General features: G+C 43.9%; 1 protein-coding gene across 5 annotated transcripts in view; it reads left to right on the forward strand.

Annotated features, from left to right (window-relative positions):
* cacna2d3a (calcium channel, voltage-dependent, alpha 2/delta subunit 3a) overlaps window positions 1–17,451 on the forward strand; it is a 1,093,156-nt gene that overhangs the window by 755,208 nt on the left and 320,497 nt on the right. For all 5 annotated transcript variants that reach the window (XM_038812776.1, XM_038812778.1, XM_038812775.1 and 2 more), the window contains 3 exons: window positions 4,549–4,594; window positions 12,676–12,773; window positions 12,869–12,962. In XM_038812776.1, the coding sequence (XP_038668704.1) occupies window positions 4,549–4,594; window positions 12,676–12,773; window positions 12,869–12,962 (238 nt within the window). The remainder of the gene's footprint in view (window positions 1–4,548; window positions 4,595–12,675; window positions 12,774–12,868; window positions 12,963–17,451) is intronic.

The raw sequence follows: 17,451 nt of genomic DNA on the forward strand, positions 1-17,451 counted from the left end.
TTAATGTCTAGCTTTGCTGAAGAAGAAAGAAAATTGCTGAATCCAGAAGGTAATAATCAATGTGACAGGCAATGTCTCCTTGGATTCTGATTCACAGCCGCCAGTTCCCAGAAGCCAGATGCTATGCCAGTGCTTAGCAATATTGTTCTTGACAAAGTTAACAAGAGCTAACAAACTGGAAAACCTTTGGATTCATTGCATATCCCATCCCAGGGCCCATCCTGTGCACAATCCGGTACAGATTTTAATAAACAACATGAAGAGTACAGATAGGTACTGGTTTATTCACACCACAGGCGCAATCTTGAGCCAGCACTCGCCTCCCGTGGGATCATAAGTGAAGGCGGAAACTCACGCGAGAATGGGGAAGAGCGATTCTCACCAGAGAATCAGATTTTCCTGACCTTTCGCTGGCGACGTCACGAGATTCACGTCCACAAAGGGCATGAACCTCATTCAATAAATTGAAATGAATTTTAATATTATTAGCGTCCTCCCGCCAGATGATCTTCCCTCACTAAATATTCTTACCTCGCCAACATGACATCACGTCGGCGAGGTTTGCAATAGGTTTGGCCAGGCATGAGGCAGTCGAGGGGAACCCTCCAGGACCTAGGGGTGGTTGTGGGGGGGGGGGGGGGGGGGGGGGGGGGTGGATAGCAGGGCACTGTCTCTGGCACAGTTTGGCACTTCCAGAGTGGACAGTGCCAACCTGTGCCAGGAGGTAATGCTAAGGGTGGGAGCCAGCAAGCACCTGTGTCTGGCCCAATACAACTGTCAACCACTGGCTAATGAAATGTATTGCTGTGTGAAATTGAATGGAAGTTTTGCATTTCAAAGGCTGTCAGGAGATTAGAAGCCCTTTCAAGTGTTCTGAGCTTTCAAGGAATCCTTTGAGACTTGTAACAATTGCTGCTTTAAAGACCTTTGTCTGAGGCAGCAGATATTCGGGAAGGGTAAGTGAAAATGTATTGATTTTTCAATGTACTACCTGGACTGTTGCTCAGCTTTCAGGCAGGGGTGAGTGATGGGGGTTTCTGATGGGAGGGTATGATGGGGAGGTATGATGGGGAGTCTGACGGAGGGCTGATGGGTTGATGAGGAGGGGCCGATGCGGGCAGCGGACGGGCTATCTTACGTATGTGTGCTGTGACCCGTTATTCCCGTGGTGAGGGTGAGGATGGCCCTCCTTATCGGGGGGATGGGGGAGGTTGCTGCTGCTGGACCTGAAGATCTGGCCATCTGCTCCAAATGGCAGCTGGATACTGGGATTCCGATGGAATCTGGCGAGCTCTCCACCATGCATATATTTGCATGATTAAAGAGAGAGACTAGGCCCCGCTCCCAGCTCCAGTAAAGACTAGTCCCGATGATCAGGAGCACTCAGGCTCCAGAATAGAGTTTTTCAGGTTACCGTATTTGTGTAGTTGATAGTCATAACCACAAATTCACAAAAAAACTCACTAAAGAAGTAAATGCCAAACCCTATTCTGTACATCTACAAATTCTTTGTAAAGAATGCCCCAAGTATGAACTGTTGTTAGATATTGTGACAATTGTCAGCCATAAAATACAAAGGCACTCGGTACCTTGAAACATTAGTGGTGAGTGTATCTGTTTGGCAGATTTTTATTGGAACCTCTTCTGTAACTATGTGCATAAGCTGAAAATGAAATTAAAAGCATATTTGTAAAGATATAAAGACAACTAACCAAAACAGGTGGGATTTCTGTGTTCACCCTTTCAACATTTCAATCTCCCCTGTCTGATCTGTCTTTAACAGTGCAGTCAATTCTGCACCAGCCAAGTGTTGAAGCTGTTACTTAGTAGCTGGATTGACAAGCTAAAAATCAACTTGATAAATTTATTGTAGTGTTTATGTGCAGTTCTACACTACATTCTTGACACAGGTGCCATTTAACTACTATTGCACACTCTCAAGCATTTAAAAAAATCAATGCAAGTATACTTAGTGAAAATGGCAAATTAGATGCTTGGCCCACAGCACTGCAGAAATGTTAATCTTACCAAGTCTCAAAACTTTTGATCCACACTGAATATTAATTTTTCATCAGAATTTCACTCTGTCACATTGGATTTTACAGCATCCAGGTTCCCATCAAAGATTCAAATACGAGTGATATTTTATAGCCCAGTGTCACTGATTATTCTTATAATGGTGCCAATTTTGTTCCTAATTAAAAGATCAAATCTAACTGGTAGTAAGACTAGATAGAAATATCATAGAATTTACAGTGGAGAAGGAGGCCATTTGGCCCATTTAGTCTGCACCGGCCCTTGGAAAGAGTACCTTATCTAAGCCCACTCCCCCACCCTATCCCCGTAACCCAGTCACCCCATCCATCCTTTTTGGACACTAGGGGCAATTTAGCAAGGCGAATCCACCTGTTTTTGAGTCTGTTTGTGCGTGTTCTCAGATTTCTGTATCTCCTGCCCGATGGAAGAAGTTGGAAAAGTGAGTAAGCCGGGTGGGAGGGATCTTTGATTATGCTGCCCGCTTTCCCCAGGCAGCGGGAGGTGTAGATGGAGTCAATGGATGGCAGGCAGGTTCGTGTGATGGACTGGGCGGTATTCACGACTCTCCGAACTTTCTTGCGGTCCTGGGCCGAGCAGTTGCCATACCAGGCTGTGATGCAGCCCGATAGGAAGCTTTCTATGGTGCATCTGTAAAAGTTGGTAAGGGTTAATGTGGACATGCCGAATTTCCTTAGTTTCCTGAGGAAGTATAGGTGCTGTTGTGCTTTCTTGGTGGTAGCGTCGACGTGGGTGGACCAGGACAGATGTTTGTAGATGTGCACCCCTAGGAATTTGAAACTGCTAACCATCTCCACCTCGGCCCCGTTGATGCTGACAGGGGTGTGTACAGTACTTTGCTTCCTGAAGTCAATGATCAGCTCTTTAGTTTTGCTGGCATTGAGGGAGAGATTGTTGTCACTACACCACTCCACTAGGTTCTCTATCTCCCTCCTGTATTCTGACTCGTCGTTATTCGAGATCTGGCCCACTATGGTTGTATTGTCAGCAAACTTGTAGATGAAGTTGGAACCAAGTTTTGCCTCGCAGTCGTGTGTGTACAGGTAGTAGAGTTACAAAGGCCGAAAAATGAAATGAAAATCGCTTATTGTCACGAGTAGGCTTCAATGAAGTTACTGTGAAAAGCCCCTAGTCGCCACATTCCGGCGCCTGTCCGGGGAGGCTGGTACGGGAATCGAACCGTGCTGCTGGCCTGCTTGGTCTGCTTTAAAAGCCAGCGATTTAGCCTGGTGAGCTAAACCAGCCCCTATGGTTGGCATACATACCAGAGGAAATAAAGGAAGGAAATAACAAAAGGGACCCATAAGTGACATAAACATCTTAAAAAGTACCTGCCTGATTTGCTTAGCAGCTTCCACTAGCTGTCAGAGGCCCGACTGAAAATTGGAGCAGTGCTGAAATGATTTTTACAGACCGTCAGGCTTGGTTTCCAGCTGCAAACTGATGCAGAAAAGGCAGTCGCAGTGTTAAATTTTGTGTTTTGTGATGTGTCTTTCAGGTAAACAATGTATTTCCATAAAATAATGGCCGGAATTCTCTGGCTGTTGCGATTCACTTTTCCCGTCGGTAGTCAGCGGGTTTCCTATTGACGAGCAGCGGGAGTACAGAATCCCACTGCCAGCGAATGCACGCAACCGAGAAACATACGGCTGGGGTATTGGAGAATCCAGCCTGCTTTCTCAGTGTCGAAGATAGAACTATAGTACCAAATAACTATTACTCTTGATTCAAGAAATAGAAACCCCCATAAATGTGTGATATAGCATTAGAATTTCCATAAATTCTGATAAATTGTGACTTTCTTTCATTCACAGCACGTGAGCATCACTGGCACAGTCAGCATTTGTTGCCCATTGCTAAATGTCCTTGGGAAGGTGATGATTAGTCACCATCACCCTGAATACAAGCGAGTGGCACACTCTACCGTTTTAAAGGACCGTTGAGGGTCAACGACATTGTTCTGGGGTTTCAATCAAATATAGGCCAGTGTAAGGACATTAATGAACCAAATGGATTTTCACCACAATCTGATAGTTTTGTTACTGGCAGTCGCTTTTTATTCCAGATTTTGATTTAATTTATTGAAATTGAATTCCCCAGCCACTGTGGTAGAACTTGAGCTCCTGCCTCAAGATTGTTAGTCCGGATCTCTGGATTACTAGTCCAACAACATTACGATACATGAATTGTTAAATGCAAATGTTGATGAGTGATAAAATGGTCTCGTAAGCGACAAATTTGTATTCAAGAAGGCAACTCACCATCATCTGCCCAAGGACAATTAGAAATGATTAGCTGAAAGGCATTTCACTAAATGCAATGGGCTAAATTTAATATCAAGTATGCCTTGTCTGCACCTGCTTTTAGCTGCAACCCAGGCATATCTTCGGCACCACTCAAATTTTCACCTTCACAGCAGATTGATGACCGTATTCTGTATGAATCTTAGTGAATGATGGTAGCTGTTTAATTGCTGGTTTGTTCTTCATTAAGGTTTGCATGACCTGGATCACCCTGATTTAACACTGATGGAAGAATGGTAAGAGACCACAGGCCGAAAGTCGCTGCAGCAGGACACCTAATATCATTTACATGTCTGTGTTTGAAAATATTTCTATGGCATGTTGCCAAATGCGCATGCTGATAAAGGCATAGTGAGGGAATGAGGGCAACCGATACCTAATTTCTAAAATTGAAAGGTTGTAAAATAAAAAGTGCAAAGATTGAGAAGGAAGTGTACATTCGTGTGGGTGAATTCAATACTAATTCAGGGCAGAATAAAAAATAAAGAGAGAGAAATAAAGATTTAGTTAAGAGAGAAACAAGAGACAGAAAGTAAAAGTTTTTAAATTAAAAACCTCCAACACTTAAAACCTTAAGTAATGAGAATTTGCACTTGCGACGGCTACGTTTTAGTGTCAGTGAAGATGATTGGCAGTAATGAACACTAAGCCCATGTCACATGAGTACTTAAAGACTTTCTGTGGCCAGCTTAGTTTGTATCTACTATGCAAATTGAGCAACTTCATCCCATTCAATGCAATTCTGTTCTGGGCCAGGTTTAGAAAACTCCAAAGTATATCATGGAGTTCACCTGACCTACAGCTGTTTATTAATTTTGGTTAAGAGGGGCACAAGGGCCTACTTTTCAGGTGTTATTCAACAGAGGCCTTAAGGACTTTTAAACAAAACAAAGTTTATTCTACGAATTCTACAGTAAGCATTTTATCAACTACAAACATAAATACCCCACATAGCTACAGTTCTATCTCTCTCTCTCTCTCTATATATATATATATATATAACCCTTAATAACTTCCCTTTCAACTGTTTCAATTTGATAACAACATCCACTAAACCAAGAAAAACCCTTTTAACAAAACAGTAGGTTTGAATTCATTCCAAAAAACAGTTATCACTTTTAAATTATCAAGTGATTTTAACATACAGAGAGAGAGAGTATAAGCCTTCTTTTTCTGAATCCAGCTTCTAACAATGTAAACCGAAAGTAAAACACAGAGCCCCAGCCAGCTCCCAGCTCAAAATGAAAGTAAAACCCAAGCCGCAGCCCGCCTCCACCCACGCAATGACATCGCTGAAACCATGTGTTAAGAGAACACATTTCTTAAAGGGACACTCACATGACAATTCATTGGTGTGGCAAATAACAAACTGTCATGTTCATGAAACTAACAGTGGATTGGTGCAATGTGAACAGCACCTTTTGAATATTCACACTTAACTTCACATGTGCCCATTGACTGAAGTTGCTGTATAATTTTTGCATAAGAACAGTGAGTGCCATTAATCTTACTGTTACTTTGACAGCAAATTCTGGTTGTTTGTTCTCTGTAAAAATGACCTGCAGATAAAGAGTTACACTTGCAGAATAAATGTTTGCTTCTCAGATTTTAGTCTTCGCCATATGCCATGTTCAGTTATGGTAATTGTCACAATTGCAGCTCGCTTTTGCAATGCAAAGTCTGTACTTCAGCATTACCAATGAAATGGAAGTTGGCTTTAAGCATGAATTAATCTGATAAAGCAGCAACAATTAACTCTTTTTACCATTGATGCTTGCACTGAGACTAGGCCAGAGAACCACCATATGTTTTTGATCTGTCCAACTGACGAGCAAATAACACGCAGACTTTGTGGGGGTGGGGAGGTGGGTAGCAAGCGTACTTTTCGCTTTGAACAAGATTGAAAATTATTGGCAAATCTCAGATTTGAGATCTACTACAGATTTAAGTAATGTGGGAAATTGCCCAGGTCTGTACTGTACACAAGAAACAGGACAAATCCAAACCAGCTAATTACTACCCTATCAGTCTACTCTCCATCATCAGTAAAGTGATGTAAGGAGTCATCAACAGTGCTATCAAGCGGAACTTACTCGGAATTAATGTGCACATGGATGCTCAGTTGGGTTCCGCCAGGGTCACTCAGCTCCTGACCTTATTACAGCCTTGGTTCAAACATGGACAAAAGAGCTGAATGCCAGAGGTGAGGTGAAAGTGACTGCCCTTGACATCAAGGCAGCATTTGACTGAGTCGGGCATCAAGGAGCCCTAGCTAAACTGAAGTCAATGGGAATCAGGGGGAAAACTCTCCGCTGGTTGGAGTCATATCTGGCACAAAGGAAAATGGTTGTGGTGGTTGGAGGTCAATCATCTCAGCTCCAGGACATCACTGCAGGAGTTCCTCAGGATAGTGTCCTAGGTCCAACCATCTTCAGCTGCTTCATCAATGACCTGCCTTCAAACATTTTTTATTTATTTTTTATTTTTATTTTTTTATTTTTAAATTTTTTTTATAAATTTAGAGTACCCAATTAATATTTTCCAATTAAGGGGCAATTTAGCATGTTCAATCCACCTACCTTGCACATCTTTGGGTTGTGGGGGCGAAACCCGCGCAAACACAGGGAGAATGTGCAAACTCCACACGGACAGTGACCCAGAGCTGGGATCGAACCTGGGACCTCAGCGCCGTGAGACTGCTGTGCTAACCTACTGAGCCACCGTGCTGCCCCACCTGCCTTCAAACATAATAATAATCTTTATTGTCACAAGTAGGCTGATATTGATTCCGCAATGAAGTTACTGTGAAAATCCCCTAGTCGCCACATTCCGGCACCTGTTCGGGTACAGGGATGGAGAATTCAGAATTTCCAAATTACCTAACAGCACGTCTTTAGGGGGTTATGGTAGGAAACCGGAGCACCCGGAGGAAACCCACGCAGACACAGGGAGAATGTGCAAACACCTCACAGACAGTGACCCAAACCGGGAATCGAACCTGGGACCCTGGTGCTGTGAAGCAACAGTGCTAACCACTGTGCTATTGTGCCGTCAGAAGTGGGGATGTTTGGGCAGCATGGTGGCACAGTGGTTAGCATTGCTGCCTAGGGCGCTGAGGACCCGGGTTCGAATCCCGGCCCTGGGTCACTGTCCGTCTGGAGTTTGCACATTCTCCCCGTGTCTGCGTGGGTTTCACCCCCACAACCCAAAGATGTGCAGGATAGGTAGATTGGCCACTCTAAATTGCCCCTTAATTGGAAAAAATAATTGGGTACTCTAAATTTATTAAAAAAAAGAAGTGGGGATGTTTGCGATGACTGCACAATATTCAGCACCATTCACGACTCATCAGATCATGAAGCAGTCGATGTCCAAATGCAGCATGACCTGGACAGTATCCAGGCTTGGGCTTGGGCTTGGGCTGACAAGTGGCAAGTTACATTCGCACCACACAAGTGTCAGGCAATGACCCTTTCCTACAACAGATGATCTAACCATCGCCCCTTGACATTCGATGGCATTACCATCGCTGAATCCCCCACAATGAACATCCTGGCAGTTACCATTGATCAGAAACTGAACTGGACTTGCCACATTAATACTGTGGCTACTAGGGCAGTCAAAGGCTAGGAATCCTACATTGAGTAAATCACCTCCTGACCCCACCCCCCCTCCAAAGCCTGTCCACCATCTAAAAGGCACAAGTCAGGAGTGTAATGGAATATTCTCCACTTGCCTAGATTGGTGCAGCTCCAACAACACTCAAGAAACTTGACACCATTCAGGACAAAGCAGCCCGCTTGATTGCTCCTCCTTCTACAAGCATTCAAACCCTCTACCACTGACAAACAGTGGCAGCCGTGTGTCGCATCTACAAGATGCACTGCAGTAACTCGCCAAGGTTCCTGAGTCAGCACCTTCTAAACCCACAACCTCTACCATCTAGAAGGACAAGAGCGGCAGATACCTGGAACCCCACCACCTGGAGGTTCCCCTCCTGTTATGGAACAGGGATTAGAGAACCCCAAAGTGTATCATGGAGTTCACCTGACCCACAACCTTTAATAGATTGTGGTATGGGCAGCACACGGCCTACTCTTCAGGTGTGATACAGCAGAAAAGGAAAAGTATTTTTTGAAGCAAAACAATGTTTATTCTATGAACTCAAGTTAACCTGTTTAAAACATACAATGAACATCTTAGCAACCATTAATTTAAATACAACCCCCAAAGACTACAACACTAAGTAATCCTTTAAGCTTTCCTTTTAACATCCATACAACTTAAAAACAAAACCTTTATCAGAAGCACATCAGGTTAAAAGTCACTACTGAAAACATTTCTAATTCTGAATTCACCAAACGATCAAGAGATAGTCTTTTGATGGTAGAGAGAACAGCAGTACACCTGCTTGGTCTGGCTTCAACTCCAGCACTGAAAACGAAACTAAAACACACCCTGCAGCCTGATCAAAAACAAAGGTAAAAAGTTAACAGACAGCACAGTTCCACCCACTCTCTGGCATTACTGCAGTAGTAAACACTCATTTCTTAAAGGTACTCTCACAACAGATATTTACATACACGCCCATTTATAAACACCCATTTCTTAAAGGTACTTTCACATGACACCGCCCTCCAAGAAAAAAAATAAACCATCAACTTCAAGATGGTTTCATTTTTCACCTTTACAGTATCCTTTAAGAAATGCACACAGTAAATATGCTTTTTTGTTTAAAAAAAACAACACATGCAAACAGGTATAATAATATAGTCCATTTTTGTTTCCTTCTTCCTCCAACTGAAATCCTTCCCGATTGACAGTCTCTTTGAACAAGAAGGTCTCTGCACAATCCATCCATTTCTTTATGCTTCGGCATTTCTCTTTAAAGTCAGATACTTTATTTCAATCTGATCGCAGAGTCCCTTGTAATTCTCCAACACAGGAGCATTGGTTATCACAGCTTTCAGGCAGTCAAATGCCTGTTGAAAGTCAGCTGTCCACTGAAACTTTCGACGTTTCTTCAGCAAGTCCATCAGGGAAGCAATCACGCTACAAAACTTTTGCACAAATGTTCGATCAAATCCACTCATGCCAAGAAATCGCATTTCCCTTCATCTTGAGGGTATTGAAAACTCCTCAATAACTGTTGGTTTCACATCCTGAGTGACCATTTGACCCTGTCCGATTGTTTGGCCAAGGAAAGTGACTCGGGCTTTTCCAAATACACTTTTGGCTAGGTTTATCACCAAACCCGCCTCCTGAAGTCGCTATGACTCATCTTTCATTCTGACTCTACAGTATAAATATTTCCCACTTTCTCTGTCTGTTAGCTTTCACAAAGAATCGTCGGACTCGAAACGTTAGTTCTTTTCTCCCTACAGATGCTGCCAGACCCGCTGAGATTTTCCAGCATTTTCTCTTTTGTTTCAGATTCTAGCATCCGTAGTAATTTGATGTTATGAAAACAAACATTTCACTTACAGATTTATTCTCTTCCTTTCTATTCTATAACTACTTGATGCTATCAATCACATTGCTCACTTAGCCGGCACTGCATTATGATAACGTTATGTTGACAATCAGTCATTGCAGCACAAATTGTGTAATGGCGGCCCTCAGGCTTAAGTCAACAGACAGAATGAAATATCAAGCATTGCTTTTATAAGCTCCACAGGCGGGAATTTTCTGTCACGCCAAATCCATTTACCGGCATGGTGCACCCCTGCCAGCATTGGGATACATCCCACGCCGCCGGGAAACCTGTGAGCGTGGGTGCACTGCTGGTGAATCCGAGGGGACCGCCGATGGAGAATACTGCAACCCATTTTTTAAAATTTAAAGCTGAGCAGAATTAAATCCCTTGACAGCTTTGACAGTTCCAATCAGTTTTGACAGTTCTTTGACAGCTTTGACTGTTCTTTTATGGGAGGCGGGAGTGGCAGTTAGAGTGATTCCTCTTGGGTTCTTTGACAATTATTTGACAAGTTTAACAGTTCCAAATAGTTTATGCATTTTCATGCACAATCATGACTACTTGTAACAAATACAAAAGGTGCCTTATCTCTCCCAAAGAGTGCCTTACCTGCCACAATGGGTGCTTTACGTCTATCAAGGTTATCCATGGACCATATCCAAAGGGATACCTTATCTCTCCAAAGGAATACCCTGGTTATCCAACAAATCCACCAAGTTCAGACCAGCTCTTACCAGCTCACATTGAGTTTCATACTGCTGTCCTACAAAAATCCCACTGCAGGTTTCTTTCCTTTAAAATGAGAGGACCCATTTCTTTTTTTTCCAATTAAGGGACAATTTAGCATGGCCAATTCACCTACCCTGCACATCTTTTCGGGTTGTGGGGTGAGACGCACTCAGACATGGGGAGAATGTGCAAACTGCATACAGTGACCCGGCGCCGGGATCGAACCCAGGTCCTCAGCGCTGTGAGGAACAGCGTGTATTGTGTAGCGTGCTGCTCAAACTCCCACAACAGTGAGGGTAGCTGATGATTTAAATGGAGCGTTACCTGCATAAAACACCCAAGTGCAAACCCCTGCCTGATCATGTTCCTGCCTGTGCGAAAATAGAACGTGACATGTTTGGGGACAAGACTTAGGATTTTCAGCTGTTTCCGCTATTTTTACAATAACGGAGAGCATCTCCATCCTGTCGAAAATCTGGGCCCATGGACGAGATGTGTACATAAATATATACACAGCACATCAGTGGCTAGTTAGGGATCGATTCAAGGAAAATCTTTGAAGTAGGCTTGCAATCACACCATGAAGTCGAACTTCCAACGAAGGCAGATAATGCAGAGGAGGAACAGCTGTGATTTAAGATATGCAGTGTAACAGAATGTTATTTATCTACCTGTCACAGATTTGGACAAAACGTGGTAGCCTGCAGAATTCACAGTGCATAATTTATCAGTAAAATGTAATAATTTTGTATCCTGTGGCCCATTATTCTGAATTATAATAGCTTAGGTTTTGCAGTCAGTGGCAAATGAGTGACTCCAACCGTTTATTGCGCTGAATCCCACAAACTTTCGATGTACTTTAGAATTGGGATGTGCAGTAATTTGAAATCCATTTTGGAGTCCATTTCAAGGATCTGAAACCCGTGTGCAAAGGGAAAGCAACTGTGTAGTTCTTTAAACCATCAAAATAAAGAACCCTCACTGAGGCATGCAGAGTCTGAATCAGGGAGTGTCAATATTTAATTCAAATGTTAAATCATGGACAAACAATAAAATAGAGGGAAGGAAATTGGAATTAAGAAGGAGTACATGAAATAAATTTTTTTAAACTTAATTTTTTTAAATCTGAAGGTAGGACACTCCTCTCATGTAAATGTTAATTTTCAATGCCAGTCAGGTCATTTGGCAATACTTAAGACTTATCAAACTACTAAAAAATACTTCCAGTGGAATGCTCAAGCCCTAACCTTTTCTGCGGTTTTTAGTGGGTATCTAACACACAACTTTATGCCCGTCGATATGTTTTAATGCTGACATACCTGACAAGGAAAAGGTATGGCAAAGCTTCTGAAGGAGTTGGACAATTCAGACAGCAACTTCCTGTGCATGAGCAGTTGCCAGAAATCACTTTAATAACAGATACAATAGCTTCACCATTACTTTGGTAAAATCTGGGCTGTTGTGCACATTGACACATACCAGTTCATGGGAATCATGGGCTTGATGGATGAATTCCAGTGAGCTAGGTGTCCAAAAGTATACCTGACATATGCAAACTTAATAAAAAGAATGATTCCTCTGCATTACATCTTATGCACATTCTCTTCCTGAGTACAATGCAAAGTAAAAGCTTGCCGTAATCTATGACACCAGATCAAGTGCCTTGCTCTGAGACCCATTTGGTTCTTTAAAACTGACATGAACTAATTTGCAGGGCAAGATATCACTGGACACAAAGCAAGGTGGAGAATATTCAGACCTAAGCACAGTTTGGCTTTACTTTGATAGAGAGGGCCACGAGTCTTTAGACCTCCCTTCCAGAAAACGCAGTGGCGCAGTCTTTGAATATTTTGAAGGCACAGGTGGACAGATTCTTGGGGGTAGCAAGAGGGTGATAGGTTATGGAGCCGGTGGGGGTAGACAGGATGCAGATTTGAGGTTACTGTCAGATCAAACATGGTTTAATTAAATGGTGGACCAGTCTGGAGGGGCCGAATCGCCTACTCTTGCTCCTTGTTCGTACGCTTGTATGTTTGTAATTTATGCATGGGCAAATTCAGATATATAGACTTGTCGCTAAACTGATGAAATTCATTTCTCATCTGATTACAGGAACTACTGTAATACTGACAAACATCCTCAATATCGAAACCTCTTTCAGCTCGAAGCTGTCAAACTATTTCTCACGGGAAAAGAGCCATTTATACAGTGTAAGTGCAACATTTTTATTGTTTTATTACTTTATTCTACAAAAAGAACATAACTGTGGTTTATTTTTTTAATTGCTTTCATTCTAAACCTACAGGTGACAAAGAATTGATCCAAGAAGTACTTTTTGATGCTGTGGTGACAGCACCACTAGAAGCTTACTGGACCAGTTTAGCTCTAAACAGATCAGAGTAAGTATGTAACATTCTGGTAACATTGAAAATAATAAGAAGAACAAGCACTGCTATTATTTGTTGATATTTTAATCATTTTGTTAGTTACTATTTCAAATGTCCTCAACTTTTATCCCTGCTTTCACAGCATTACATTCCACGTCATTTACCTCCAATCAGATTGAGTGGAGTGATCTTTTCCTTTGTTCATTCTGCCATTACACTGCTATTACTGACAACAGTTTGAATACTCTGCTGTGAACAGTTTAACAAAGCCCCTATGTGCAGATAGTTGAGGTTATGTATAACCTGTATGCTTGGAAGAAATACACACACACAGCAATATTGAATGGAGGCAAAGGGGGTCTTGCCTGCTGGCTGGAGAACCAGGAGAGCCCAGAGTCAGGGGGTGGGATTCTCCCATTAGGTGGCTAAGTGTCGACGCCGGCGTAAAAACGGGAGTGTTTTACTCCGGCATTGGCGCCCGTTCCAGGACCCCATTCTCCAGCCCACAGGGGGCTAGCAGAGCACTGAAGTGGCCCACACCGCTCCAGCTGCCGATCCCGACGTGCGCAGTTCGGCCAGCGGCAACTAGTGCATGCGCAGTGGCCTTCTTCCCCGCGCCGGCCCCGACGCCAAATAGCACAGGGCTACAGGAGCCGGCGCGGAGGAAAGGAGGCCCCCAGCCAGAGAGGCCAGCCCACCGATCTGTGGGCCCCGATCGCGGGCCAGGCCACTACGGAGGCCCTCCCTGGGGTCAGACCCCTCCCTCTCCCCCACAGGCCGGTTCCCGACCCTTCAACGCCGAGGTCCCGCCGGCTCAGGGGATGTTAGACTCGGCAGGACTCGGATTTGTTTGTGACGGCTGCTCGGCTCATTTAGGCCAGAGAATCGGCACGCCAGCCCGTGCCAGCCCGGGCCGGAGAGTCGGCGCATACTCGACTGAAACTGTGGCGATGGCGCCAATTCTCCGCTCTGCGGAGAATTGTGTCGCAACATCGGGGTGGCATGCCACAATTCACGCGGTGCCGTGTCGATTCTCCGACCCGGCAGGGAGTCGGAGAATTCCGCCCAGGCTACCTTCTCAGGAACTGAACTGGGCAGCAGCTGGACTGACTGAGGTTCAAGGACACCAGTGGGGGGGAGGGGGAGAGAGAACCCCACCTCTTCAAGAGTGACTGCCGAATAAGAAGCTTGCATGTTGGCAGCACTAGTGGGAATGGTGTTGCTGCTCGCAAAGCCTCTCCGGCCTAGGATAAGGGACCCAGGCTGCAGGCAAGTGAGAGCAGAACGAGGGCCATGGGTAGAGGCTGCAGGAAGGCGGGCAGCGGTAAAGGCTGGGTGGTGGCTCTCAGCAGGTCTCCATCCTGATGCTGGATTCCTCGATCTGTCAGTCATCAGTTAACGAGTCCATTCTCTATGGAAAGGCCGCCACCAATTAGAGTCCACTTTCTCAACCAATCAGCATTCTCTTCTCATGAAGTATAAATTGCTAGTCCCTTTACATTTGATATTCTTGTGAATATCCTGATGATTGTAAGGCAAAATACATGTCTCCTTTTAGTGATACTCAAGTTCTATATGACCAAACTTTATTTATTCTCAGCATGGATCCTGAAATCTGCTCCCAAGATTGATACCGGGTGAGTTGGCATGGTAGGAGTAGAGGAAAAGGGTAGTGGGTGGGATCATGAGTTGGGACTAATTTGATATAGGAATGGGGTGGCATGGTAGCACAGTGGTTAGCACTGTTGTTTCACAGCGCCAGGATCCCAGGTTCGATTCCCGGTTTGGGAAATTGTCTGTACGTTCTCCCCGTGTCTGCGTGAGTTTCCTCTGGGCGCTCCAGTTTCTTCCCACAAGTCCCGAGAGACGCGCTGTTAGGTAATTTGGACATTCTGAATTCTCCCTCTGTGTATCCGAACGGATGCCGGAATGTGGCAACTAGTAAGTTCACAGTAACTTAATTGCAGTGTTAATATAAGCCTACTTGTGACAATAAAGATTATTATTATTATTGTTATGAAAGGCTACGGTGGATAGACATAGGGGCATAGGCTGACAAGGATACTGTGAGGGGACATGAGTTGGGTAAAGGGTTGTAGGTTGGCATGAAGGGCATGCGGAGACATGGCATGGGTAGAAAGGCATAAGTTGCCGTGGAGTGCATGAGATCCAGGGAGGTAGGTATAGGTTGGCATGGAGGCTATGGGGGCCAGGTGGGGTGAGTAAAGGGGCATTGGTTAGCATGGAGAGCATGCGGGGCCATGGAGGATGAAGAGAGGGGCATTGGTTGGCCTGGAGGGTGTGAGTGATTATTGGGATGAATGGGGGAGGGGGAATGAGGTTTTATGGGTTGGCACGGATGGGACATTGTGAGTGTGTGAGGGGGCTGGAGCGGTGAGGACTGGTAGGCTGTTCACTGCATTTTTGTTTCTTTCATTGGTTTGACAAGGTGGAGATAGCCATATATCCACCTGTCCACCTCAGCACCCAGCAGCCTCTATACTGTTTCCCTTGACCCCAATAAACCTGATTTCCCCCCACCCCTAGAGTGAAAATCTGAAGGTCGGGGCATTTTTTCCTAAATTGGATTTGCAGACCAGAAATTGGCCTGACATTGATCCATGAGCAAGAATTTAGTCTATGGTTTCAAGATAAGCCATTGGTCATTTAGGACAGAGATCACAAAATAAGATGAGTAAGAAGGAGGACGAGGCCATTTGGCCCATCGGGCCTGTTCCAACATGTGATCATTTCCTATCTGATCTGACTGTCCCCTTAATTCAATTTTCCTGCCTGTCTGTTGTAACTCTCAACTCCCTTGATGAGAAAAAATCTGTTTAACTCAGCTTTGAATATATTCAATGACCCAGCTTCCATTGTTTTCTTTGGAAAGAAATTCCAAATACTAACAACCCTCTGAGAAAATATATTCCATCCCCTCTCCGCCTTAAATTAGAAACCCCTTATTTTTAAACCGTCTCCTTGTTCTATATTCTCCCACAAGAGGAAACATCCTCTCAGCATCTACCCAGTCAAGCCTTCTCAGAATTACATATGTTTCAATAAGGTAAACTCTCATTCTTCTAAATTCCAATGAACATAGTCCTAACCTGCTCAACCTTTCCTCAAGAGAAAACCCCTTCATCCAGCAATCAGCATCGTGAACCTTCTCTGAACTGCTTCCGGTACAAGTTTATCCATCCTTAAGTAAGGAGATCAAAACTGTACACAATACTCCAATTCTTCTAAATTCCAATGAACATAGTCGTAACCTGCTCAACCTTTCCTCAAGAGACAACCCCTTCATCCAGCAATCAGCATAGTGAACCTTCTCTGAACTGCTTCCGGTGCCAGTGTATCCATCCTTAAGTAAGATCAAAACTGTACACAACACTCCAATTGTGGTCTTACCAACACCTTGTATTGTTGTAGCAAGACTTCTCTACTTTGATACCCCACCTCCCTTACAACAAATAGCAACATTCTTTTTGCCTTCCAAATTACTTGCTGCACCTGCATGCTTGCTTTTTGTGATCCGTGTCAGGACAACCGGATTCCTCTGCGCTGCAGAATTCTGCAGTCTTTCATGACTTAAATAATATTCAGCTTTTCTATTCTTCTTGCCAAAGTGGACATGTTCACATTTGCCCGCATTATACTACATGTGCCAATTATTTTACCCATTTACTTAATATATGCATATCCCTTTGCAAACTCTTTCTATCTTCCTTCACAATTTGCTGTCCTACTTGCCTTTGTATCATCAGCAAATTTGGCTACAATGCAGTCTGTCATTCATCCAAGTCATTAATGTAGATTGTATATAGTTGAGGTCCCAGCACTGATCCCTGCAGCACTCCACTGGTTACAGTTTACTGAATTGAAAATTACCCATTTATCCCAATTCTGTGTTTCCTTTTAGTTAGGCAATCCTTTGTCAATGCTGACATACACCATCCCCAATACCATGATTTGATTTGATTTGATTTATTGCCACATGTACTGAGGTACAGTGAAAAGTATTGTTCTGCATACAGTCCAGACAGATCATTCCACACACGAGGACATAGATAATTACACAATGTAAGTACGTAGACACAGGTATCGGGTGAAGCATGTGGAGTGTAGTATTACTCAGTAGAGAAGCTGTGCGGAGAGATCAGTTCAGTCCAGAAGTGGGGAAGAAGCTGTTTTTGAACCTGTTAGTGCGTTCTCAGATTTTTGTATCTACTGCCAAAAGGAAGGGGTTGGAAAAGAGAATAACCCAGGTGAACAAAGAACAAAGAAAAGTACAGCGCAGGAACAGGCCCTTCGGCCCTCCAAGCCTGCGTCGACTATGCTGCCCATCTAAACTAAAATCTTCTACACTTCCAGGGTCCGTATCCCTCTATTCCCATCCTATTCATGTATTTGTCAAGATGCCCCTTAAATGTCACTGTCATCCCTACTTCCACCACCTCCTCTGGCGGGTGGGAGAGGTCTGTGATTATGCTGCCCGGGT

Source organism: Scyliorhinus canicula, chromosome 11, assembly GCF_902713615.1.
Source record: "Scyliorhinus canicula chromosome 11, sScyCan1.1, whole genome shotgun sequence".
Classification (NCBI taxonomy): domain Eukaryota; kingdom Metazoa; phylum Chordata; class Chondrichthyes; order Carcharhiniformes; family Scyliorhinidae; genus Scyliorhinus; species Scyliorhinus canicula.